Source organism: Sciurus carolinensis, chromosome 8 (assembly GCF_902686445.1).
Source record: "Sciurus carolinensis chromosome 8, mSciCar1.2, whole genome shotgun sequence".
NCBI lineage: Eukaryota > Metazoa > Chordata > Mammalia > Rodentia > Sciuridae > Sciurus > Sciurus carolinensis.
In genome coordinates this window covers 14879259-14905908 of record NC_062220.1, presented here as the reverse complement: position 1 = coordinate 14905908, position 26650 = coordinate 14879259, and the positions used below count along the sequence as shown (strand labels likewise).

At 48.7% G+C, this 26650-nt stretch overlaps 2 protein-coding genes across 6 annotated transcripts; both read left to right on the top strand.

Moving 5' to 3' along the window:
• Nucleotides 1-2276: 2276 nt before the first annotated feature.
• Nucleotides 2277-15745, top strand: Adck2 (aarF domain containing kinase 2). Of its 5 annotated transcripts, none has more exons than XM_047562749.1 (9): nucleotides 2277-3758; nucleotides 4936-5082; nucleotides 7709-7837; nucleotides 8785-8880; nucleotides 10290-10541; nucleotides 12554-12682; nucleotides 12825-13048; nucleotides 13339-13392; nucleotides 14570-14707. In XM_047562749.1, exons 1-8 carry the CDS (start codon nucleotides 2850-2852, stop codon nucleotides 13379-13381), a joined length of 1929 nt encoding a protein of 642 aa, XP_047418705.1. In that variant the 5' UTR covers nucleotides 2277-2849; the 3' UTR covers nucleotides 13382-13392; nucleotides 14570-14707. The 5 variants fall into 5 exon arrangements, 4 of the variants coding, with proteins under 4 accessions (XP_047418705.1, XP_047418706.1, XP_047418708.1 ...); XM_047562750.1 differs by lacking the exon at nucleotides 14570-14707 and adding an exon at nucleotides 14324-14445; XR_007109971.1 differs by lacking the exon at nucleotides 12825-13048 and adding an exon at nucleotides 14324-14473 and having other exon boundaries at nucleotides 2279-3758; nucleotides 14570-14708.
• A 3501-nt stretch (nucleotides 15746-19246) lies between these two features.
• On the top strand, nucleotides 19247-24130 carry Ndufb2 (NADH:ubiquinone oxidoreductase subunit B2). Its single transcript, XM_047561576.1, has 4 exons — nucleotides 19247-19448; nucleotides 21280-21424; nucleotides 22467-22565; nucleotides 24024-24130. Exons 1-3 carry the CDS (start codon nucleotides 19351-19353, stop codon nucleotides 22539-22541), a joined length of 318 nt encoding a protein of 105 aa, XP_047417532.1. The 5' UTR covers nucleotides 19247-19350; the 3' UTR covers nucleotides 22542-22565; nucleotides 24024-24130.
• The last annotated feature ends 2520 nt before the right edge of the window (nucleotides 24131-26650 follow it).

Sequence of the window (26650 nt, the reverse complement as noted above, 5' to 3'; positions counted from 1 at the left end):
GGAGGATCAAGAGTTCAAGGACAATCCTGACTACTTAATGAGGTCCTATCTCTAAACAAAAAATAGAAAGGGTGGGGGGGTGTAGTTGAGTGGTAGAGCACTCTGGATTCATTTCCTGGTACCGCCACCACACCACAACAAAAATGAAGTTCTTGATAAACACTTTGGCAAATTAGTCATACATGTGACTACCGTGCACTTTTCTATTTCTTTTTTTTGTTGTTGTACTGTAAGCCAGGGCCTTGCATGTCCTAGGCAAGCACTCTACCACTGAGTTATATTCCCAACCTGCTGTGCATACCTTTAACATAAAACAGGTAAATGACTCAGGAGGAAGAAGATATTAATGGTTAGCTGTATTTCTCCCCTCCTCTCTTCTTCCTCCTCCTCCTTCTTTTCTTCTTCTTCTTCTCTCTCTCTCTCTCTCTCTCTCTCTCCCTCCCTCCCTCCCTCTCTTTTGGTACCCCAGGAGTAAGTACTTAACCACTGAGCCACATCCCCAGCATTTTTTATTTTTTATTTTGAGACAGGGTTTCACTAAGTTGCTCAGGGCCTCACTAAGTTGCTGAGGCTGGCTTTGAACTTGTGATCCTCCTGCCTCATCCTCCCAAACCGCTGGGATTATAGGCATGTGCCACCACACACAGCATGGCTGACCATATTTCAGTGACAGGTATGATGTCTGCCCTGGGAACGGCAAAGGGTGTGCAGCATCTTTCTGCAAAAGGAAACATTGTTAGTTAACAACATAGGCGTCTTTGGCCACTGCCCTGTTCCTGACTGTGTCAGCAGCTCAGGTTCCACGTTCATGGGTACTCCTAAGGCTACTGAGTGGTCATACCACACTGCTAGCAGTAGGAACTGTGGTGGTGGGTCATGTCCTGGCAGCCCTTCCACTTGTGATGCCCTCACACCCACCTTTGACCAGACTTTTGTAAGTCTCTCCCTGTATGGAGCAAAGGCTATTGATTAGAGACAGCTATGGTAGCACAAGGCAGGCAGCCTCTTGAATGCTCTTGAAAGAGCAGAGAAGATGGCTGAAGGACCTGAAATACCAGTCCCATCAGTGACCGTAGGGCTGATTCCCAAGCTCCGTGGCTCTCCCTCTTGGTCAACAGGGCCATCTGATCTCCCTTTGGATCAGATCCTTTTGGTTCTTCAAGGTTACACACACACACACACACACACACACACACACACACACACAGACTTCAAAACCTTACACCAGAGGCTGGGGATGCAGCTCAGGGGCAGAGCACTTACTTGCTTAGTATTCAAAAGGCTCTGGGTTCAATCCCTGAATAAAATACAACCAAACCCACTGAACTTCACATCAAATTCCTTTCTATTTTAGGGTGTTTTGTTTTTGCAGTACTGGAGAGAGAACCCAAGGCCTTGCACACATTAGGTTAGCTCTCTATCACTGAGCTACCTCCAGGCCGTTTTATTTTTTTATTTTTAAATTTTATTTTGACACAAGGAGTTGCTAAATTGGCTGGGTGGTTTCCAACTTACTGGGATTACAGCCCTAGTCACCTTGACCCGCTAGGACTTTATTCTTCTGGCCCCCTTCCAGAAGCTCTTCCTTTCCCCGCAAAAGAAGCCCCTTCCAATGGAAGTGTCTCTGATCTTCATTGCTCTGGTGACTCTTGTCACACTTTAAAACTGCACATTTAGGACCCCTCCTTAAGTGACTAGCCTCTGAGCGCAGGATGTAAGTATCCACTGCCCCAAAGCTCAAGGCAACACCTGGCTCAATATGCATTGTTGAGACTCAACATGAATTCAAGAAGGATTTGATGCGCTCAAGAAGTATTAGTCGCATGAATGAACGTGGCCTTTTTGGAGCCACTCCCCAATGTCCAAACGCCATCGCCAATCACACAAGACCGACACCTCCCCACCTTCCTACCCCCGACCCCACTCCACCCCCAAGTCTAGCGAGGTTGAAAAGCGGCCTGTGCTCAGAACCCGCCTTCAGTTCGTGGTAAGGATTCGAAGCTGTCAGAGGAGAGTCGCCGCGGGCAGGCTGGGGAAGGTGCTCGTTCTGTGTTGAATCTGTGGTGGCGCCGTCCCGTAACCCAGCGACCGGGGAGGCTGATGTGGGAGGACCCCAGATTCCAGGTCACTGGGCTTAATCCCCCAAGACGAACACGCAAAACGTAATAACCATAATCACAAGAGCGGCGGCGACAGTCACCAGTCTTCTGAGGCTCGGGCAGCCTCTGCCCGGGTTCCCGCCGCGTCCACTTTAAGGGGCGGCTCCGGGGCGGGGCCGGCCGCGCCGCCGGGAGCTCCCGGAAGACCTGGGCCGCGGGTCCCGCCGCCCCGGCGCGCTGGCCCCGTCCACCGCGCCCCGCCCCGACTCCCCACCCTGCCCGGCCCTCGGCGGGGCGCTGCCGCTCCGCTATCCCGCGCCGGCCCCGGCCCTGTGGTGACCCCGCGTCCGCCCCGCCCTGTCCGCGCCGGCGGCCCCTCTCCAGGTCGCTGCGGCCCCGGGCCTGACCCGCGTCCGTCCGTCCCGGCTCCTGCCGCTCACGGTCGCTTCGTCTCCGACCGCCCCCATTTGGCGCCGCGGGGGCCGGGCGCCGGCCGGTCTCGGGCCTTAGGCCCAGGCGAGGAGCCGGGTGTGGAGCCGGGCCGCATGGGCGGCCCGCCGGGCGGCCCCGGGGTGGCGTGGGTGGCCGTGCGGGAGCAGGACGCGGGGCAGGCCGAGCTGAGGCTGCTCCCCGGAGGCGGGGTCGGAGCATGGCTGCGCCGCGGACGCCTCCGCGCCTTGCCCGAGCGTCCCCATAGATGCATGTCCCCTGAGTGCGGAGCGGACAGACTAGGCCTGGGCCTCTGGGAGGATGGTGACCCCCTGGCGCATCTCCGTCAGGGTCTGTTTGTCGCATCTCAGGTGTTTTGAGCTCCGAAAGGAATTTGGTCTTCTCAGACCCTTGGGGTGTTCTCGCAGTACGAGGTTCTGTTGGCTTCTGCTGGGCACTTTGCCCAAACTCATCTCAGCCTATGGGGACGGTGGTGAGAGGACCCCTGACAGCTTGTGCCAGCGAAGGGCTCACTGGAGTGACTTGGCAGAAAATGGGCCAGTGGAGAGGGTCTCCCAGGCTGGCCCGCTGGGCTCCGTCTTCCTGCATCTCCGTATCTGGCTTCGGGCTGGTGTTCTCTTGGCAAAATTCTTCCCCCTCCTTCTCCTCTACCCTCTCACTTACCTGGCTCCCGGCCTTTCCACCCTCTGGCTCCACCTACTCCTGAAAGCCACAGAGACCTCGGGCCCAACCTATATTAAACTGGGCCAGTGGGCCAGCACTCGGCGTGATCTCTTTTCCGAGGCCTTCTGTGCCCTGTTCTCCAAGCTGCATGTCCGGGTGACCCCTCACCCTTGGACCCTCACTGAACACTTTCTCCGGCAGGCGTTTGGGGAGGACTGGCAAAGTGTCCTCTTTTTTGAGACCCAGGAACCAGTGGGTTCAGGTTGCGTGGCCCAGGTGTACAAGGCGTTTGCCAGCACTGCCTTCCTGGAGAAGGACCACAGACTTGGTCAGGCCACCTGCCTGAAGCTTTCTTCAGGAGCTGGGGCAGTCGGTGGCCTGAGGGAGCTCTTAGGACACCTTGAGAAGGAGCCGAAGCCCACAGGAAATCTCGCTGACCAGTCATTTCTAGAAAGGCTGCTTCTCCCTAAAGCTGAACTGGTTGGAAATGCAGTCGGGTCTCAGGCCTCTGACCACCAGGATCACCTCATCCCAGTGGCAGTGAAAGTAAGTGCTCCGATGTCTTAGCTAGGTCCTTTCCATCTATGACAGGCCTTCACATCTTGCCTGCCCACTGAGCTGTCCCAGACATGCCCCCTGCAAGTTGCCCCCACATTCTTCCTATTCACAGGTTAAGTATCCCTTACCCCAAATGCTTGGGACCAGAAGTGTTTTGGACATTTTTGAATTTTTAAATATTTGCATATTCAAAATGTTTATAGCACAATTCACCATAGCCAAACTAGGGAACCAGCCTCCGTGTCCATCAGCGGATGAATGGATACAGAAAATGTGCTACATAAACACAATGGAGGTTTATTCAACATAAGTAGAAATAAAATTATATCATTTACAGGAAAATGGATGAAACTGGACATGATTATATTAAGCAAAATAGTTCAAACTCAGAAGGTCGAGGGTTGTGTGTTTTCTCTCACACAAAAGCTAGAGAGGAAAAAGGAAAAGAAAGGTATGGCAGAGGGATCTCATGAAAATCAAAGGGGGATCAGTAGAGGAAAGAGACCAGAAGGTGGGAGGCGTGGAGGGAGGGGGGAGTGCTGGGGGGTGATATTGGCCAAATTAAACTATATCGTGTGCATGTATGAATATGTAACAACAAATCCCATCATTATGTATAACTATGCTGCACCAATAAAAAATATGGGAAAAAAACCCAAATGAGATATCTTGAGAATGGACCCAAGTCTAAACATGACATTGATTTATGTTTCATATTGCCTTATACGTATCACCTGAAGATAATTTTATGTAATATTTTAGTGCAGCAGGGTATGACTTCCACTCATCACATGAGGTCAAGTGTGTAATTTCCACTTGTGACATAATGTCATTGCTTAAAAAGTTTTGGATCTTGGAGCATTTGGGGTTTTGGGTATTTGGATTGGGGATGCTCAACCTTTTTAGCTTAACCAATATTTGAATACCTATAATGTGCAAGCTGTTTTATTTCTGGGCTTCCTCTGATGGAGGAAAATGAGGAAGATGTGGAGTTTGCTACCTCTGGGATGGAGGAACCACCATCCTAGGGCATTGTGGGTATTGGGGCCACTTCTTTGCTTTGAGAAGAAGCCATTTTTCTCTTTTTAAGGTGGGACCCTGCACTGGCTAGGTGAAATGTGTCCTCCTGATTCTTCTCCTGTCTCACTATTCCTCTTTCTGGCAGGTGTTGCACCCTGGCCTGCTCTCTCAGGTGCATATGGACCTGCTGCTGATGAAGATTGGAAGCCGAGCCCTTGGACTTTTGCCAGGAATCAAGTGGCTTAGCTTGCCTGAGATTGTGGAGGAGTTTGAGAAGCTTATGGTTCAACAGGTGAATTCTTCCCTCAGTTGTAAATAGCATCTAACCTAGTTCTTGCCATTAGCAGTTGCTTAGGGGATGCTGAATGAATCAACTCCCAGGATGTGGAGAGCACGATGAATTTAGTTAGTGTGGGTAACACTAGCTGACAAAACAAAGAACACCCAAATCTCAGAGGCTTCATGCAACAAGGTTATTTCTTGCTTTTATACAAGTAACTGAGGGGAGGATGAGGCACTGCTCCATAGTTATTCGGGGACCAAATTTCCTCCCAAGTTTGGCACTGCCCTCTTCAACATGTTTCAGTGGAAATGGGAGGCCTTGAAGGATCACGTAGGAGATTTTGTAACCAGACTTGGAAGTGGGGAACATCACTTCTTCCCAGTCCAGATCAGGGCTTTGATCACATGGGCATGGTGGAATTGTGGGGAGCTTAGGAAATAGTGCTCCTTTGTGCCTGGGAGAAAACTGAAACGAATCTGAAGGGATATATAGCATTAGTTCTGCTCCCATCAGAGACTGAATTCCAGGGTGAGAAGAGGAATTGGCCACGTTGCATTCTTGCCTCTATTGGGCTTTGTTTCCAGGGATTGGTGAGAAGATAAGGACTTCTCCCCTGTTCAGGACCCTTGGGACATTTTTATAAATTAGACTTCATAAACACACCAGGGGGGCAGTCTTAGTCCAGTAGACTTCTGCACCCTGTCTGATGGTGCAGGACTTGGCAGGTTTTCAGAAGCAATATATACCAAGCATTCCTTTCTATCTTCTGATTTAAGATTTTAAGTCCCAGGGACTCATGTGAGTCTAATTGGGCTGTTATAAACTGGGGAGCTTATAAGCAACAGCAGTTTATTTCTCACAGTTCTGAAGGCCACGTTTAAAATCAAGGTGCTGGCAGCTTCGGTGTCTGGTGACATTTAGCTTTCTGCCTCATAGATGGTGCCTTTCCACTGTGTTTTTGCATGGTAGAAAGAGGTGAAGGTCTCTCTCAGGCCTCGTTTATAAGAACACTAAACTATTCAGGAGGGCTTCATCTCCAAGACCTAATCACCTCTCAAAGGCCCCACCTCCTGACACCACCACCTTGGGGGTTGATGACACTGGTCACCATTAGGTTTGGAGGGGAGGGGAGATGTGGTCTAGTGATTCACAGGTGACTGAGAACAAGAGGACTGGGGAAAGTAAATTCAGTTTAGCCAGTGTTTAAAGGTCTCTGGGCCTCCACAGAGTGACATCCAGTTGTAATTGAAATTGACAGTCAGGAGGCTGGTATTGTGATCTGACCCTGACAGCAAGAATGCTGTCCTCAGGGGAGCTGCCTGGGGGATGTCCAGGCAGCAACCGGAGCCAGATGTCAGGGGAGATAGGCACGGACCTGGCCAACATGGACAGTTAGAGAGGTGAAGGGGCCCCACAGAAAGGGAAGAGCAAGGACTGGAAGAAGAGAAGTGTGGGAGGAATGGGCATCAGCACACCAGAGTGGAGCTCAGAGAGGTTCATTAAGATAAAAATGGGGGCCAGAGGGGGGGAGCGTGGTGGTACACGCCTGTAATCCTAGTGGCTGGGGAGGCTGAGGCAGGAGAATTGCAAGTTCAAAGCTAGCCCCAGCAACTTAGCGAGGCCCTAAGCCACTTAGTGAAATCCTGTCTCCAAAATAGAATGTGAATAGGGCTGGGAATGTGGCTTTGTGGTTCATTCCCTGGTACAAAAAGTGGTGGGGGCAGGTGTGGTTAGTACATGCCTGTAATCCCAGCCACTTGAGAGATTGAGGCAGGAGGATGACAAATTTTGAGGCTAGCCTCAGCAAATTAGCGAGGCCCTAAACAACATGGAGACCCTGTCTCAAAATAAAAAATAAAAAGGGTTGAGGATGTGGTATAGCACCCTTGGGTTCTATCCCCAGTACCCCATCCCCTGAAAAAGATACAAATGGGGAGGCTGGGTGTGGTGCAACATGCCTGTAATTCCAGTGACTCAGAAAGCTGAGGCAGGAAGATCACAAGGTGGAGGCCAGCCTCAGCATCTTAGTGAAACCCTGTCTCAAAATATAGACTAAAAAGAACTGGGGGGGTATAGCTTAGAGGCAAAGCACCACAGGGTTCAATCTCCAGTACTGTTAAAAAAAGTAGGGCTAGTCCTTTGAGTCGGGCACACATAAAGCCATTGGGAGTTAGTGGTGACAGTGTTGTTGCAGTGGATGGAGGACCAACTGGCCTTCAGATGGAAGAGTTGGTCTGCGTGGAAGTGGCCCCAGTAGAAGGAGAGGGCAGAAGGACTGGCCAGTTGAGGGGCACTGGACTGCCTGAGAGGGCAGTGAAGCCAAACCCTTGGGAGATGGGGCAGGGGATCCCCTGGCTGGTGTAAAGGGGGTGGGTGGGCACGAAGGCGATGGTACAGAAGCAGAGTGGCCCAAATCCTTCTGGGGTATCTGCTGTCTGCAGCTTAGAGTTCACGTGGAGATTTTGGACTTCTGGGGCAGCCTTTAGCCAAAACATCTCAAGTATCCTGGGGAGTTCTGCAGGAAGAGCTGGTGGAAAAGACATGGCGAGTCTCACGACTTGCCCGCTCCCTGGCATTTCACCTGTGACTGTCACATGCCCAGACTAGCCCTCATCTTTTCTCTCCATTTCTCTAGATTGACCTGCGTTATGAAGCTAGGAATCTAGAACATTTCCAGCGTAACTTCCGGGATGTGTCATCCGTCAGATTCCCCACCCCTCTGCGCCCCTTCGTTACTAGGGATGTGCTGGTGGAAACCTATGAAGTGAGACTCTGGTGGTACCTGTCACTCCAGCAGCTGGCTGCCCCCAGGAAGGCTTTAGTTGGGGGAGAGGATGTGTTTCGTGCCTGTAAAATCAGGAGGAGCTGGGAGATTGGCAGGAGGGGAGGCAGCATGGTGAGCTGGCTGAGAGCATTGTCCACGGCCTCAGACCTCTTAGATTTAAAAACCTATTGTGTTATTTGTGGTGACCTAGCAAGGAGGGCAAGAGTTCCTGCCTCACAGGGTCATCTCTGGAGACATGACACATCGAGTGCAAACCATTCACCACGGAAAAGGTGCTCACCAAGCTTTTGTGTCATCATTTGCCTTAGCTGTCCTCTGGTCCTGCCTCTTCTGAGAGATGGAGGTCTCTGTGGGATCCAGGGTCTGAGATGAACCGTCCAGTGTTCCTAGCTGTGTGAACTAAGCAAGTCACGTAAACTCTGGACTTTCATTCGTTATTTGTTAGTTAGGGATACCAACATCTATCTCGGTGGGTTGCTCTGACCATGAATTAAACAAAGCCAGTTAAAATGCTTATTTGTCAGTTCCCCATTCTTCTTGCTTCCCTTTCTTTTCCATTTTCCCACTTGAGGTCACAGAGCTCATTCATGGCTCTATTGGCCAATTCTTGACTGGAAGCTAGCTTTCTCCACACTTGGTTCTGTCTTTTTCCAGGATACCAAACATCTCCTTATCAGTGGCACAGCTGATGGGTTTCCTTTCTAATAAGCCTGAGATTTGTCCTTTGAGAAATGTCAGAAGAGAAATGTAAACCGGTTAAAATGAATGTGGATGACAGATTCCTAAGGGCTCTGAGAAAGATCAGACTGTTTGGGTCCACCCCCAGTCAGGGGAGGCAGCACTGATGTGGCATGGGGGGCAGAGGGGTAGGAGTGGGGTGGGCGGGCCAGGGTAAAAACCTGTTTTCTCCCCGGACTTTCTCCAAGGAGAGCGTGCCTGTGTCCAGTTACCAGCAGGCAGGAATTCCTGTTGATTTGAAGAGGAAGATTGCGCAGCTGGGGATCAACATGCTCCTGAAGATGGTGAGCTCTTGGACTGACCTGGGTGCTCAGGCCCAGGGCAGTGGTCAAGTTGGTATCAGAGATGCTGGGGCTCTGCTCAGCATCTGGGCAGGAGGGTGAGCCAAGCAGGGAGCCACATGCTGAGGAAGTGTACTCTACAAAGTAGCTGAACCCGCCAGATGCTTGTAGGAACCCCAGCTTCTGCTGAGCACTTTCTCTCTAGTGTGCCTCTGTGCGTTGCGGGAATGGTGGTGAGCAAGGCCCAGGCCCTGCCTAAGTTGCCCAGGGTTCAGACAAAGAGCTGAGATAGTAATTTGTTGTTGTTGTTATTGTCCTGGAAACTGAACCCGGGGCTTCTTGCATACTAGGTGAGCTCTGCACCACTATTCTACACCCCTCCCCTCCCCGCCCCCAGTCCTTTTGATTTTATTTTGAGACAGGACTAAGTTGTCTGGGCCAATCTTGAACTTGCAATTCTGCCTCAGCCTCCTGAATAGCTGGGCTTACAGGTGTGTGTCATCATGCCTAGCTGAATAGAAATTTTTTTTCTTCTCATAGTGGGGATTGAACTCTGTTCTACCACTAAGTTGCTGAGGCTGGCCTTGAACTTGCAATCCTCCTGCCTCAGTCTCCTGAGTTTCTAGGATTATAGGCATGTGCCACTGCGCTTGGCCCTCAGCCCCATTTTATTTTTTAGTTGTCGATGGACCTATATTTAATTTATTTATTTATATGCAGTGCTGAGAATAGAACCCAGTGCCTCACACATGCTAGGTAAGCCCTCCAATCACTGACCACAACCCCAGGCCCCTCAGCCCCATTTAAAAAAAATTTTTTATAGAAAATTTTATTCAACATACAATATTTTCCTGCAAACAGGCAATATACAGGAAGAGTTGGTGTATACTGCTGCTACAGAAACAAATGAAAAATACTGGAAAAGGAGAAAAATAAGTGTGATTTGCTGATTCTATATTACTGCACTCAAAACTAGACACACAGAGGCATTAGCTCCAAAATAAAAGGAAACAAGGCGGGGCTCTCAGCCCCATTTTTAAAGAAATATAGTTCTGTGAATTTTAGGAACATAGAGCTTTGAAGGAAATTTTTAAACAATGAATAATAATTTTTAATTAGAACATTAGTGACTCAAATCATAATGTAAAAATTAAGTCTTTTGAAATGTAGTCGGGTCTGCTCTTTACTTTGAAAATAATTTTTCTCTTGAAAACTTTTACTTAGCTTGCCCCTGCACACATTCTGAATTGATGACATCCAAACAGTCAGGCTTCATGAAACAGTATACCTCTTTACCATTTTAATAGGCCATTGGGAGCTTAGTGTTACCCTGAAGCTTTTTCTGCATGTGGCTTGGTGGCGCTGGGGTGGTAAGGGTTGACTCAGCCTTGAGTGGTGTGATCTCTTTCCAGATATTTGTGGATAACTTCGTGCACGCGGACCTTCACCCCGGGAACATCCTGGTCCAGGGTGCTGATGGACTTTCCCCGAGCCGTGAGGCACAGCTACAGCAGGTGGATGTCTGTGACACGCTGGTGGTGGCCATGGCACCTGCCTTGTGCCCGCTGCGCTTGGTGCTGCTGGATGCTGGCATTGTGGCCGAGCTGCAGGCTGCAGATCTGAGGAATTTCCGGGCAGTTTTCCTGGCTGTGGCTATGGGGCAGGTGAGATCTGCTGGGAGCAGGGGATCTTTCAGGCTCTGGGGAGCTGCCTCTGTCTTGATGTGGGGCTCCTCAACCTGGTCATTCTTCTAAGTGCCCATGTTTGCCAGGGTGCTGCCGCTAGACACGAGTGGAGTGGGAAGGAGCAGAGGACATGAAGCTGTGTTATGGGTCTTCATTGCTGGCTCCCAGGTCAGGCCAGTTCTGAGCAGTTTATGGTTGGTGACCTTTCCAAATGCTTTGTGTTCTAGTAGTTTCTCTTCTCCCTCAGCAAATGTGTGGGTGGGCAATAGTAATGCTAACCTCTTGACCAAAAAATGGCTGTCCCAGCCTGTGCCCTTTGCTGCAAGACAGTCAGCTGGGAGAAGCCACCTGTAGAGAACATACCCTCCATGTGGATTGTTGGTGTGGGTGCTGTGAGTTGTTTGTTGACCCTTCCTGTGACTCAGAAGAACTCCAAGGGTTGGGGATTACTATTAGAGAAGAGGCCTTCAGGAACTCACTCTTGATTCCACATCAAGGGTGACTGTGAAGACCTTCTCTGACTGTCTGCTGAAGAATTCTCTTTTTCCCTGTGTGAAAGAGAGCTGGTTTTAAAAGAATAAAATTTAAAAAGCAACTAGGCACGGTGACTCACACCTGGAATCCCAGTGACTCTGGGGGCTGAGCAGGAGGACTGCAGGTTCTGGGCCAGCCTCAGCAACTTAGGGTGACCCTGTCTCAAAATAAAAAATGGGAAGGGCTGAGGCTGTGGTACAGTGGTGTAGTTCCCTTGGGTCCAAGCCTCAGCACCCCTACCAAAAAAAGGGCAAAATTAAGATGAGTCCCTGGGTTTTGAGGGGAACAACCAAGAGTGGAGCCTGAAGTCACTTTGGAAGTGTGCCCTGAGGTGCATTGCAGGTGGGGCCTCTGTACAGGTTTGGGCGAAGGACAAAGGTCACAGCCCCAGGAGGAGGAGCACCACATCTGGAGCTGTGCTGTGGGCAGTGATGGGCATTCTTGACGATCACTGGGGATGGGCTGCATGTCCCACGAGACTGTGGGGGTTTTGATCCACATGGTCCCAAGGGAGCAGGGAGAAGGCACAGGGGCTGGGGCAACCAGGGGAAGGCAGCTCTCTTTGGGCAGGAAGAACCCCCTGGGAGAGGCCGGCTGCTCCAGGAAGGACCTGGGCCACACGGTTCAGTAGAGAATAAGCAGCAATCTCACTGGAGTAAGTCCTGGATGCCCAGCACCCGAAAATCAATATTTGGCAGATGGGAGTTGGTAGGAAGGGATGAATTTTATTCAAGGACCGACTCTGAAGGGGAAAGAGGGGCAAGCATCCTCCAAACTTCATCTTGGGAGTGTGGTTCGGGGTGCAAAGGGGTTTTACAAGGAGAAAAAGAGAGGTCAGGCAGGAAGGCTACATGCTGCGCAGGATCTTCCTCACCCAGGATGAGTGTCTCTTCTTTCTTCATTCTCAGGGGAACGGATCCCAACCTCCTAAGCAAAAGGTGGTTTAAAAGGATTAAGGGGATGCAGCAACCTTGCAGAAAGGCATAGGGAAGGATTCTGCTCTCCCTCCTAAACAGCTGCCTGTTACAGCAGGACTCAGGCTCTGGCTCCATGGGTGCCTCATGTGGCCCAGCAGGGCAAAGAACAGTGTGTGCACCTTGCCTTGACTGTGCCAAGCACAGAGAGGGCCCACTGGCCGGGGAGGCTTTGAGACTGTGGCTCAGCTGAGCATGGTGGTGCACGCCTGTAATCCCAGCAGCTCGGGAGGCTGAGGCAGGAGGACCGCCAGTTCAAAGCCAGCCTCGGCCAAAGTGAGGTGCTAAGCAACTCAGTGAGACACTGTCTCTAAATAAAAGACAAAACAGGGCTGGGGAAGTGGCTCAGAGGTTGAGGGCTCCTAGGTTCAAACCCTGGTAACCACCCACCTATGCAAGGAAAAAGAAAAAAGACAGACTGTGGCCAGTTCCCAGGTCTAGGCTTGTGAACTCTACCAAGCTGCTTTTCTTTTGTATCTTCAGGGCCACAAAGTGGCTGAACTCATCCTTCATCATGCCCGGGCCAGTGAGTGCAGGGATGTGGAGGGGTTCAAAGCGGAGATGGCTGCACTGGTGACCCAGGCCCGGAAGAACACCATCACTCTGGAAAAGGTGGGCAGGCGCAGGTGGTGCTCACGGCTCTTTCCTGGGGGCACAACCAGTCCCAGGTCTAGGGAAGGCCTCTTTGCCAGCAGAGGGATGTGAGTTTCTAGGCAGGAAAAGAGCAGACCTTTCCCTCTCCACATTCTTCCAGGAGGCACAAGGAAGCCCACGGCAATCTCTGACCCTGGCTGGGTTACACCACACGGCCATGTGGCGGGGACCCCTCCCTTCTGGGGTGTGGCTGTTCTGGAGATTGCTGAGCATGGAGAGAGGGAGTTACCCAAGGATGTGCCCAGAGCCTGCACTGTATATCACACACAGCCCTAAAACTCACTGTGCCTTCCCCAAGGTCACGACCTGCATTAGCAGGAGCAGGTCAGCACGAGAAATGCCCAGTAGTACTTCATTCACGTCTGTTCAGCTGTGATTTTTGTGTGCACTGAGGGATGGCATGGGCTGGCCTCAGAAGCTTGTCCTGCAGGCATCTGTGTCGGCAGTGGGACTCATGGGGTGATGTCCTTCCTGGAGTCTGTTGGATAGTCCTTTTCCTGCCCCCCGGTGTGTGTGAGTGACCATGCTGGGAAAGGGGGTGGCATGGGTCCTAGAAGGGAGAGAGGTGGTTCTGGAATTCTCTGCACCTGTACTGACTCCCTTCTGTTTTTCAGCTTCACGTTTCCAGCCTTCTCTCCAGTGTCTTCAAGTTGCTGATGGCTCACAAGGTGAGGCCCCAGTCAGCGGGGACGTGCTGGGGAAGCCAGTGGGGGCAGAGCTCTGTGGAGAGCACGTTCATCACCGTCCACCTGCAGGGAGGAGGCACAGCAGGGCCTTTCCTTCAGAACAGGGTTGGTCTGTGTCTGTCAGGTCTGTGCCTCAGTCTATGTGATATTTAGCTGTAGAAAATCGAGTTTAAAGGTAACAGCTCAACTCAGGCACTCCATGTCTCTCCTGTTACCAAATACTTTCCCCCCAAGCTGGGTCTGTTTTCCCTCAGAATCTTGGACCTAACAGAGACAAACTGATTGAGCAGTGAAGGAGACTTTGTTTTTTGTCAAGAAAAAGAGAAGCTGGAGATAGACTCACAGATCAGCTTCTCTACTTGTTGGGGGTCAGGAGGTTATGACTGTTGGGTTAAAAAAAAAGAGAAGGACAGGCTAATAAAGGGGAGTAATATTCATATGTTTTTTGAGAACAGGGAGAGGTTTTTCTGGCAATATGGGCACCATCTCTTTTTCCTCCTTTCATGGTTCTCTCCGGTGTAGTCATGGCAATCGTCAACTGTCATGGTGCTGGAGGCGTGTCATCTAGTGTGAAAATGGGCTTCTAATGAGGTAGAGGTTATGTGGGGTCACTCTGGCAGCCATCTCAGATCCAGCTAGATTTGGCTAGTCCACCTGAAGAGGGACTTCTGACCTTCAGGCAGCCTCTCCTCAAAGATAAACAAGACCGGAAGGTCTGGGGATGTAGCCCCTTGGTAGAGTGCTTGCCTCACATGCACCAGGTCCTGGGTTTAGTCCCCAGAACTGCAAAAACCAAAACTAATACAAACAAATGGGCAAACCCCCCCAACCAGGATCAGGGTGGCTAACACCTTGGCTCACATTAATGTGGCTTGGAATTCATCTAAGTCACACTTAGCTCCTTCCTGAGTAGGTGCTTCTTGTGCCGATGCCATTGGAGGCCCCAGTGGACTGACCTGACCCCTGTCTGGCTGTTGTGATTCCTGGGAGCAGAGAGGCAGGATTGAGGGGTGATGCGGTATGGGGAAGAACGTCAGCTAGATGGTAAAAGTCACATGGCCAGGTACGAGAGAGGCTGAGGGGCGAGAGTAACACGGTTATCCAGGGTTCACACCTTCATCAAGAGGCTTCAGGAAGAACTGCTGTTTTTCTGTTTCAGGTAAAGCTTGAGAGCAACTTTGCCTCAATTGTGTTTGCCATCATGGTGTTGGAGGGGCTTGGCCGCTCACTGGACCCCAAGCTGGACATCCTGGAGGCAGCAAAGCCCTTCCTTCTCAAAGGGCCAGCGTCCTGCTCCTGACCATGGCAGTGGGCATGCAGTGAAGGCTGCTCCCAAGGGCCTCTCCTGTGGCAGCTGGAACTTTTGAAATTGGGATATGTGGAGGGCACACCACTGTTTTCCTGTGATTGGTTTCAGGGTCTGTTTGAAAGCTTTGGGTTATCTGGGGAGTAAAGGGAGGGAAGGTTCTTGTCCGTTCAGTTGTGGAAGCTGGGCACCAGGGACACTATTTTAGGGATAATGTCTGCAGAGGAGGACAAATATGTTCAGTTATTTTGTTTTCCTGTTTTTTTCTTTTCTTAACCTTCTATATACTCCCGGGTCAGGTGGGTCCTGCTGGTGGTTCCTATGCTGATATTTGGATTAGAAAATGCCATAAAAGCCCTGCGTTGTGGTACATGCTTATAATCCCAGTAACTCGGGAGGCTGAGATAGGAGGATTGTAACTTCAAGGCCAGCCTCAGCAACTTGGCCTTAAGCAACTTAGGGAAATCCTGTCTCAAAATTGGGCATTCATGTTGAGACTGCAGTTGCTCTGCAGTGGTGTCCTGCCCCTCTCCATTTGTGAGGTTAATTTTGGTTCATCTCAATATATAGTTACCATAGTCAGGATGCCCTTCTCACCAAGGTTTTGGTCTGCAGTGGCACCTAGTGACACTCAAAGTGAACTAAGGTGGCAATTACTGCATGCTCCTCTGCACTGGTCCCGCCCATGGGATGTCCTCTCAGAGCCAGCATGACATGTGGTCAGTTGACACGACTGATGAGCCTGTAGAGTGGATGTTAGTAAGGTGTACGCAGCTCTTCAGGTTTCAACAGCATTTATCCCTGCACCCCAGCACGTTACGCTGCCCGGCGTGGAGGCGATGGGTCGACAATCAAGCCCTTCTGTTCTCTCAACGTCCACTCTGAGTGCAGACTGGATCCTTCCATTTTTTCCTTCACCAGGATACAGTTCCTCATTTCTCTCTTTTAGGGAGCAAGTAGTTTATTAGGGCAGAGATTCCCTTGGTGCCTTTTTTTCCCCAAAGGGCTACGTAGACATACTATTTGTTTCCAAAGTTTTTTTTTTTTTTTTTTTTTTGTGGTGCTGGGGATTGGATCCAGGGCCTCATGCTTGCGAGGCAATATTTCCAAAGTTTTGAGGTGGGCAGGCAATGAGAGGTCAGGGTGGCACCACATGGCTGAGGGAAGGGCATATTGGCAAGACACATGGCCCCTTGTGCCAAGTACACATTTATTTACCCCGTGGGTGAGAGGGGAACACAGACAGAGCAGGTACTTCCCTGAGCTTCCCTTTCCTTAAACCAGTAGATTTGTTGTATTTGTTTTGGTACTAGGAATTGAACCCATGGTGCTTTACCACTGAGCTACATCCCTAGACCTTTTAATTTTTGTATTTTGAGACAGGGTCTTATTAAGTTGCTAAGGCTGGCCTAGAACTTGGGATCTTCCTGCCTCAGTCTCCGGAGTCACTGGTTATAGGTGTATGCCACTGTTTCTGGCTAAATCAGTGAATTTAATCAAGCCATTTGTGGCATGTTTTAGTTTTGTCACTGTGTACAAACCACCCTTAAACTTTGTGGCTTAAGACAAAGTTTATTGCCTCTCAGTTTTTTCGGGCCAGAAATCTGGGTACAGCCTGACTGGGTCTGGCTCACAGTATCCCCTGATGGAATTGAGACTTCAAAGGGGAGAAAAGTGGTAACAAATGTGACTTAACAGCAATTTGCCAATTTAAAAAATTAGAATTTTAAGAGGAATTGCTTCACCTTCAAAGTTAGAATAAGCATCTTAAGAACTATATTTGATATACAAAGTCATCTTTTAAGGAGAAGAGGCTGCTTTCCTGGGTATGAGCTGATAACGCAGCAGCTCAGCAGCTCTTGCTGAAGAGACATCTCAGCTGGATCCCTGCTCGACTAGAAAGCAGTGCTGCGAAAGCCACTGGAGGAAGGACCTCCATTCTTCTTTCCAAGCACCCCACTCCCACCCCAGGAGACCTAGTCCGCCTCTAGAGAATTAGATAAGCATGAAGTTTGGCCAGCAACGTTCTTTTCCTTCTCATTCTTCTCATCTCAGATGAGGCTGGCGTTAGGTGCTGTGTTAGGTCACAGCGTCTAGTGAAGTGGATCTGCACTTAGAAGCCGAGAGCTCTGTGCCCAGGTGTGGCATCCCTCCCCTCAGCTGCTGAAATGTGGTTATCAAGCTCTGTGCTTATCTGACCACCACAACAGAGGGCCATAGTGTACTCTGCAAGGCAGGAGGGGCTGTTTGCCCTAGGAGTTCTTAAAGCATGTCTAGAAAACAAATGTGCTTCATTGTTTCATAGTCAAGATAGTTTATTGATTGGGACCATAAACTTTTTTTTTCCAGGACTGGGGACTGAACCCAGGGGTTTGCTTTACCCTTAAGCTACCTCCCTAGCCCTTATTTATTTATATATGATCCTTTCACCTCAGCCTCCTGAATTGCTGGGATTACAGGTGTTGACCACAACATCTGGTTGAGATCATAAATTTTTTTAAAAAATTTTGTTTTAGTTGTAGGTGGACGCAATACCTTTATTTTTATGTGCTACTAAGGATCTAACCCAGGGCCTCACACATGCTAGGCAAGCGCTGTACCCCTGAGCCACAACCCCAACCCCCATAAACGTTTTTATAGTAAAAAAACAAAGCAATGCAAAAAAGTTACGATCCATCTGTCTATAGACCCTTGGTGAATCCTTAACTATATATTGCTTTAAATACTGCAAGCATTGAAATCTAGTTTCTTTAATTCAATAAGAAATATGGGGAGGGTGAATGAATTCGAGTTCAACTGAATTACTTTAGTACTGGGAAAGGAAGACGTAACAAAGGAATGAAAATTTTTGATGTGCTTTGAGCCAGGTAGTATCTTAAATGACTCACTTGCAGATGAGGGGTACTGATACTCAGGGAGGGAAAGTGACCTGTCCAAATTTACAGAATTAATTGGCAGAGCTGAGGTTTGAACTCTAGATCTTCAGACTCCCAGTTTCTGTGATATGTTTTAAAATTTAAGGTGTGCTTGTTTTGTGGCTGTGGAACCATAGCGTTGCTCTTTGCTGGAAGCCAGGCAGCGAGGCAGCTTCCCCCAATTCATGGACTATTTCAGGGGTTTGCACACGTCATTAGAAAGAGTAGTTGGTGAATGTTGTAGCCCAGAGAAAGCCTCTGTTGCATGTAAACCAGAAAATCAACTTATCCAGAAAACCGTGGATGTCTTCCTCTAATTAATACACCTGTAAGAGTTAAGACTGCAGTGCAGAGTGCGGTGTACACCTGTCATCCCACTGACTTGGGAGGCCGAGGGAGGAGCATTGCAAGTTTAAGACCCTGTCTCAAAATAAAAATAAAAATAAAAAAGGGCCAAGCAAGGGGTCAAACCAAGGTTGTTCACAAGGGCCTGAGGCAGCTAAGCAATCACAAGTTTTATGTGGGCTTACCTCTTGGGAAGGATTTCAAAGGGGCACATGGAGTTTGGGCACATAAGAAATGGTATCAGTCACATTCAGTGCAATCATATCCCCAAGTTCAAGCCCATTCTTCTCTTCAAAGCCATCTTATTTCTCATATTTGTGACTATATTAAGTTTTCAGTGTGAAATACTGTGGAGCTTAGCAGGTAGATCATATCAAAATTAGATCTCCAAGGTGTGACACGGTTGGCAGCTGTTATAATTTAGACAAGCCTGGAGGTTCTGAGAAAAACCCATCTGGGGAGACCTTAAGAATTTGGGGTTGGAGGAGTACAGAGAAGTTGGAGTTCATCCAGGATTGAATAGAAAGTAATATTAGTAGAAAAAAGTCAGTGGGGCTGTAATCCCAGCGACTCTGGAGGCTGAAGGAGGAGGATCGCCAAGTTTGAGGCCAGGAGAGATCCTGTCTCAAAAAACAAAAACAGATAAATAAAAAAGGTCGGGGATGTAGCTCAGCGATAGAGCGCTACAGGATTCACTCCCCCCCACCAAAAAAACAAAAACAAAAAAAACAAACAAACAAAAAACCAAAAAACAAAAAACAAAAAAAACCCCACAAAAGTCAAGAAGTCCAGTCCGCCCTAAGGATCAAGGAATTAGGAGCCTTTTTAGTGTAGATTCCTTGGCCCTACCCAGACTTAATCGAGTCTCTGGGATTGGGCTTCTCAGTGATTCTGATTCACTAGTCCACGTACTGACACTTCGGAAGAACCAGAGGAAGACGTCCTCTGGACAGGAGGCGCTGGCAGAGTGGCCAGAGCACGTGGGAAACAGGCCTAGGTCAGCCAAGGCAGGCAGCGCCAAGCTCAGAGTGAGCTGGGAGCTTCCCCGGCCAGGCGTCTCGTACGGCGTCGAGCGGGCTGCTCGCCAAGCTCGAGGCACCAGGTCTCCTGGTCCGGAGCCCGGCGTAGGCTCCGCCCAGCCCACGCCCGGCCGGCCTGAACCGCTCGCCCGGAGCCTACGCACGCCGGCTACGCCGGAGGGCCGACCGGAGCCCTTCGAACGCTACCCCAGGGGCCGAAACGCCAGGATCCCGCCTCCCCGGGCTCCCGCACCCTCGGTAGCCGAGGGCGGCCCGTGACGTCACGGGGCGGGGCTCCGGGGAAGTGACGCAAGCAGGGCGGGCGGTCAGGGACGGCTGTCGGGACGCTGGGAGCATGTCGGCTCTGGCCCGGCTGGCGCCTTTCGCTCGCGGAGGAGGCCGCCTCTTCAGAGGCTGCGGCGCACGGGCGGGTGGAGGCAGCGGAGTGCGCCAGTGAGTGTCGGGCGCCGGGCGAGCGCTCTGCCGGCTCTAACGGCCAGCGAGGCATGCGGACGCCTTCACCTTGAGGCGGGGGCCTGGGCGACGCGCAGGGCGTCGCGGCTGCGCGCGGGGCACGCTGGGACTTGTGGTCCGTCCGGGTGGCCGGGTTCGTGCGGAGGCGGGCGAGCCGAGGGGTGGAGAGGAGCTCGCGAGACGCGAGGCGCCGGCGGCGGAGCGCCCTGGAGGACGAGGGGTCTTACCTGGGAATCCTGGGCAGCCGTAGGTCTTAAGGCAGGAAAACAGTACGGCTCGAGGGAGGTTCCTTTAAAACGCAGCTTTCACAAATCGAGAGCACTTTTGCCTTTTCAACTTGACGTTTAGAAATCCTAGGTTCGAACTATTCTTTTTTTTGGTGTTGGAGATTCAGCCAAGGGATGCTTTACCACCGAGCCACATCCCCAGCCTTTTTTTATTTTTTATTTTTGAGACAGAGTCTGGCTAAGTTGCCGAGTCTGGTCTTGAACTTGTGATCCTCCTGCTTCAGTCACCGGAGTTGTTAGGTTTACACGCATGAACCTTCACGCTCGGTCTATTATTTCTTTGGGTGGTGTTTCTTCCCAATTTATTTCCTCCTTATTTATTTCCTCCCTACAGGGCTCATAGTATTTTATTTTGTTGTACTTTTTGATTGTGAGCATGTTTTCCCTGGAACTTTTATCCGAGTTTTAGAGGTCTTGCTTCTGGTAGCCTCTGGAGGTCACCACCAATCCGAGATTACTTTAAATTCTTGGCTTGGGTTTTTGGACCACAGAGGTCCAACCCCTGTAGTGTGAATTTGGGTGCAAATCTACCTGAGGACTGGCTTCTGGTAACAGGTTCTGGTTCCCTTCTCCGTGATTATTTCTCATTCACCCTTCTGCCATGAGGCTGCAGCTTTATTCAGGCGCCTAATAATTAGACTCCTGGTCTTGGTGGCCCCAGTCTGCCTCTTCCGTCCCACACTTCCCGTAGCTGTCTGGGTGGAGGTTCAAGCATAGTTGGTGAATGGCAGCTTCAGCACTTCCTACGTCCCAGGCTAACTTTTGTACCTGTATGCTGGTGGTGGGGGCAGGGATATATATGAATTTATATATTATTTATGCCTTATTATATATGTTTAATTTCATCTACCATAGTTTTTTCAACCTGGAAAGTTGCTCGGAGTGTGTTCAGTTTGCCACAGTGCAGTTAATCTGGCGTGGAACATAACATAGTCATAATGTGTGCTGCACGTTTACAGCAAGCTAAATGAAAGGGATTGCAAACCTCCATCATTTTCTTTTACTTTGGTGGAGGAGGTTAAGAAATGTTAGCTTTAGCCAGGCGCTGTGGAGCTCATCTGTAATCCCAGAGCCTCGGGAGGCTGAGGCAGGAGGATCTTGAGTTCAAAGCCAGCCTCAGCAAAAGTGAGGCGCTAAGCAACTCAGTGAGACCCTGTCTCTAAACAAAATACAAAATAGGGCTGGGATGTGGCTCAGTGGTCCAGTACCCCGGAGTTCAATCCCTGGTACCTCTCCCCCCAACCAAAAAAAAAAAAAAAAAAAAAAAGTTTGTAGGATGTAACTCAGGGTTTTGGATGACTTACTTTGAAGATATAGCCAGGTGTAGTGGTGCAGAGATTTAGGAGATTGAGGCAGGAGAATTGCAAGTTCAAGTTCAGCCTTGGCAATTTAGCATGACTCTGTCTCGAATAAAAAAATAATAAACGGGCTGGGGGTGTGACTCAGTGGTAGAGTTCCCCTGTGTTCAGTTTCTAGTATCAAAAACATGTAGCAAATCATTTCCCTTTGGTTTTGTCTGCTAGTGCTGGTGGTGGTGTGCATATTGAGCCCCGGTACAGGCAGTTTCCCCAGCTGACCAGATCCCAGGTGTTCCTGGGTGAGTTCTTCAGTGCGACTATGTGGTTCTGGATTCTGTGGCGCTTTTGGCACGACTCAGATGCTGTGCTGGTAAGTGCAGGAGACTGCAGGTTCGTGTCCTTTTTTGAGTATTGGAAGGGAAGTTATCAGTGTAGCTTGTTTTTCTGTTTCTAGACCATTTTTTCTGTGTGAATGTATCCCTTCACTACCACGTGGTCCGAATGTGTGCAGGAACCTCATCATGGATGAAACTCCTTACCTTTGACTTCACCTGATGGTATTCATTTTGGTGGTCCATGTCTTATGGTTTTTGTTAGGTTTTCATATTTGGAAGGGAAACGAGAAACTAATTCTCTTACCATCTAAACTAAATAGGTGGATTAATGATTATCAGTGTCCTTTCGTCTCTCCAGAGGCACAGGGCAGCCAGGTTTGGGTGGACCGGATGAGTTAACTTTTCTCAAATCTGTGCTTGTGGGACCAGAGTACTTTGCCTTTTAGTACACTTGGGTTTGTGTTCAGGATAGGAAAAAAAATCTCAAATAGTATACAAGTTTTGGAAATATCAAGTTGCTTTATATTCCATTCCTTTTAAAGATCCTCTGAAAGAGCTGGTTAGGTGTCTGTGAACTGACAGCACATTTCCTGTTTAAAACCCGTTTCACTGCAGGTCAGTTGTCAGGAGCACAAGTGGCTACCGGCAGATGGTACAGCCAGGTAGGCTTTAGGTGAGGACTGAGGATCCCGCCATCAGCCTGGCTCGCAGCATTCCCGGCAGGAATGACAGGCGTTTGGAACCTTTATATTTAAGACATTGGCCAGGTGTGGAGCATCTTTGAAATGTGTTGCCTCCACTCTTTCCTATATTCTATCACAAACGGTGTTGCTTTAGGCTGGTGCCCCCATAATGGGGAGACTTTTAAAGTTCAGGCCACTGTGCATAATGCACAGATTAAACAGCAGTTAGGCCGCCAATTAATTAAGGGGCAATTTGTTCCTGTGGTACTTAACGGCTGTGTATATGGCAATCAGCCTTATTACTCTTTTTTCTTCCAAGATTTCTTTTGAAATTTAATTGCTTCATTTAGCATAGATTCCTGACTTCTTTTTCTTTTTGAATGGTTGTCTCCAGGGTCATTTTACATATCCAGATCCTTCCCAGTGGACAGATGAGGAATTAGGTATCCCCCCTGATGATGAAGACTGAAAATATAGACTCAACTCTTTACAAGTAAGTATTCCTTAAGTTCTTCTTTTTAAATTATTCTTTACCTTTTGTCATATTTGACTTTGTACCTTTGACAGTCTTGAAGGAACTGCATATTCTAACAGCATGAAGCAGAGTTAAATCATGTCATGTAGCTAATTTTTTTTTTTTTTTTTTTGGTGGTGCTAGGGACGGAACCCAGGGCCTTGTGCACGCTAAGCAAGCAAGCACTCTACCAACTGACCTGTATCCCCAGCCCCATGTAGCTAATTTTTGTCTTAAGTATTTTCACATGTGCTCCACCCCCTTTAGTCTTATTTTCCTTTTCATTGTATATTTTAAAAAATTAATTTTCCTTAAAATTACAATTTTAGGGTCCCATTTATCTATCCTTTTGATCAAAGGTGTATTAATTCTGCATGTGTGAGGCCTTGGGTTCAATCCCCAGCACAAAATCAAAACAGAAAGACCAGTTCTGTGCCAGGCCCAGGAATACAGTGGTGAGTGAACAAGACAGGGAGTTTATGGTATGCAGCAACAAAAACACAGTGTCCTTCCTCTTCTCAGCATTTAAATGGAAAGATCCAGCATATGGGTCTGTTGTTGTGGAAATTTAAGTGTATGGAAATTCTTTTTTTTTTTTTTTTTTTTTGGGTACTGGAGATTGAACTCAGGGGTGCTCAACCACTGAGCCACATCCCCAGCCCTATTTTGCATTTTATTTAGAGACAGGGTCTCACTGAGCTGCTTAGCACCTCCTTTTGCTGAGGCTGGCTTTGAACTGTGATCCTCCTGCCTCAGCCTCCTGAGCTGCTGGGATTACAGGCATGCACCATTGTGCCCCACTTGTAATTTGATTCTTTAAACTACAAAGGGTTATGGCCTTCTCTTTTTTTTGTGGTGCTGGGGATTGAAGCTTGGGCCTCATGCAAGTGGTAGGCAAATGCTCTACCACTGAGCCACATCCCTATCCTGAGCTATTTTCCATTCCTTTTTGAGAAGGGAAATATCAGGAGAATCCCAGTTCCCCTCAAAACTCTCAGGCATTGACATCCTCACTTACCTTTGCTTTTGGTACTGGGGATTGAATCCAGGGGCATCATTGAGCTACATCCCTAGCACTTTTTTATTTTGAGACAGGATCTTGCTAAGTTGCTGAGGCTGGCTTTGAACTGGCAATTCTCCTGCCTCAGCGTCGGGAGTCACTGGGATTCAGGTTTGTGACCTATGTGCCTGTGCCTAGCTAACACTAATCTTGGTGTTCCTCCAAGGTTCCCCGTATTCCTATACACACCTGGGTTAATGCTGGGTGTTCATGACCCAACTGTAAACCCTCTGAAAGAGGGTGATTTTGCTTCTTCCTCTACAGGCTGCTCACATGATCAGAGCTCAGTAAATGCTTGAATAATTGGATAAACAAATGTGGATTTTGATTAGCAAGTATAAAAGTACTTAAAATGTTCCACTTTTGTTTTCTTGCAGGAGCAAGGTGAGACTTTCAAGAAATTATGCAGTTCATAGGATACATTAAAAGTTGTACATTAAAGTGATTGGAAAAACAAAAAACAATAAAGTGATTTGGCCAAGAACAAAGACTGAGTCGTGGTGTCTCTGGTAGTGACAACTACCGTACTTCCTGGGCCCTACCTGCTGTGCTAGGGGGGTTGCCTACCCTTTCAGCCTGTTCTCTGGGTGCCCTCTGATGCAGGACACTGAGGAATGCAGAGACGAAGTTACTTGTTGAGCATTGCACCCTGGTAAAGGGTGAGGCGAGGTCTGACCCCACAGCTCCTGCACAGCTGCCATGCCACACAGGCAGGTAATGTGACCACTCTTGCCATTTTCTCTACCGCAGGTGGAGTCTTGCTTGAGAATGGAGGTTAGGGGTCAGTGTAGACCATTTGTTTTTGTGTATTCCTGTGGGCATTGTGTTGAGTGGCCTTTTGTGGGACTCTCAGTCACTTCTGTTAATTCTTAGGACCAGTGGAATGGGAGACAGGGATAAAACAGGGCGTGCTAATGTTTGTTTCACAGTAATCTGCGACTTTCTATAGCATTGCAGCACTCTGAGAGTAGATGGGACAGACTTTTCTTCCATCCACAGATATAAGTTTTCAATATCGGGTAGCTTGATGACTTGCCCAGAAGCACAACTAGTCATTTTTTAAAGTTTTGGACTATTTAGGCATTGGGAATTCAGTGCTATGAGGTGACTAAGATTCTGTTCTCTGAGAACTTAACATTTTAGGAAGGGAAGACAAATGGTACACCAGTAACTGCATGAGATTTACTAAGTGCTTTGAAGGAAATACCATTGGGTAATGTGCTAGAGGTGGGTGAGGGAGGCGGATTACTCTTGGGTGTTCAGGGAAGACATCTTAGCTGAAACCTGAACAAGTAGAACCTGTTTAGGGACAGGGAGCAGCAGAAGCAAGATCTAGCATGGAATGGTGGCACCTGTGTTTAAGAAACGAAGTCTAGTGTGGCTTCACGTGAGGAGAGCAGGGCAGTAGATGATGTTAGTAGGACATGATCATAAATTTAGATTTTATGTTAAATGCTGTGAGCAACCTCTGGCAGGCCTTAAGCAGGGTTAGTACTGTGGATTGAACCCAGCAGTGCTTAGCCATTGAGCCACATCCACGACCCTTTTTTTTATATTTTTATTTAAGAGACAAGGTCTCGCTGAGTTGCTTAGGTCCTCGCTAAGTTGCTGAGGCTGGCTTTAAACTCAAGATCCTCCTGCCTCAGCCTCCTCCACTGGGATTACAGGTGTGACCACCACTCCTGGTGATTTCTTCCTTTTTTCCCTTCTGATACTGGGGATTGAACCCATGGTGCTTTACCACAGAGCTACATCCTTAGTCCTTTCTATTTTTAATTTTTTTTTTTAAGTGTCTAGGTTGATGAGGTTGGCCTCAAATTTAATCCTCCCAGGATTATAGGTGTGTGCCATCATGTTCAGCTGTGATGCATGATTTTATAGTACTTGGGTTTCCTCTCCTCCTTTGCTTCTCTTCACTTGTCCCAGAGAGGACATAATAATAGCAAAACCTCAAGCAAGTGGGGCAGTGACCCCCTTCCCCACTGGCAAGGGGCGCTGCACACAACCCATGTAGGGGGGACTGTCTCAGCTCACAAAGTGTTTATTTAGGTCTTTACTTTTAAAGACCATCAGGTTGCTCTGTACTTTAAAATTTTTTTAACCCAGGGCCACTGAGCCACTCCTAGCCCTTTTTATTTCTCAAGACAAGGCCTGGGCTGGGGAGATAGCTGTCGGTAGAGTGCTTGCCTTGCAAGCACAAAGCCCTGGGTTTGATCCCCAGCACCGCAAAAAAAAAAAAAAAGACTGGCCTTCAACTTGGAGCCTCTTGTCTCAGCTTTTGGAGTTGCTGAGATTACAGGTATGTACATGCCTGGACATGTACTTTTTAGGTCTGCTGTTGTCTTCCCCTGATATAAAGTTCTTTTGGGGAAAGAACGTAACAGTGTTGTTATATTGTAACAGTGAACTCAAGTAGAATAATCCCATTAGCTCCTTTCCTCAGAATCAGAATTGCTTGACTTGAACTAAAAGATAACTTTTAAACGTAACTCTTTTGTTAAAAAGAATACTGGAGCCAGGTGTGGTGGTGCACACCCATAATCCCAGAGGCTCAGGAGGCTGAGGCAGGAGGAATGCCAGTTCAAAGCCAGCCTCGGCAAAAGCGAAGTGCTAAGCAACTCAGCCAGACCCTGTCTCTAAAATACAAAACAGCATTGGGGATGTGGCTCAGCGGTCGAGTGCCTGAGTTCAATCCCCGGAACCCTCTCCAAAACAAAACAAAACTGGAATTCTCATTTCTAGGCTTGGGCTTGAGTTGATATAAAAAATAGTTCCAACCTTTTCAGAGGAATGGGCCTCCATCCTGCTGTATAGCATGTGGGAAAATAAATGTGAGAGGTCCTAAAGAGATGTTAAGTATGTTATTTTGATGGCAGTATATAAAGGAAATAACTGAAGACTTATTGTGGGTCAGGCACTCTTGCAAACACTTTATATGTTTATTAAGTCCTCACATTATTTTTTCCCTTTTATAAGATGAAGAACTCAAGCTATGGGGTGGATT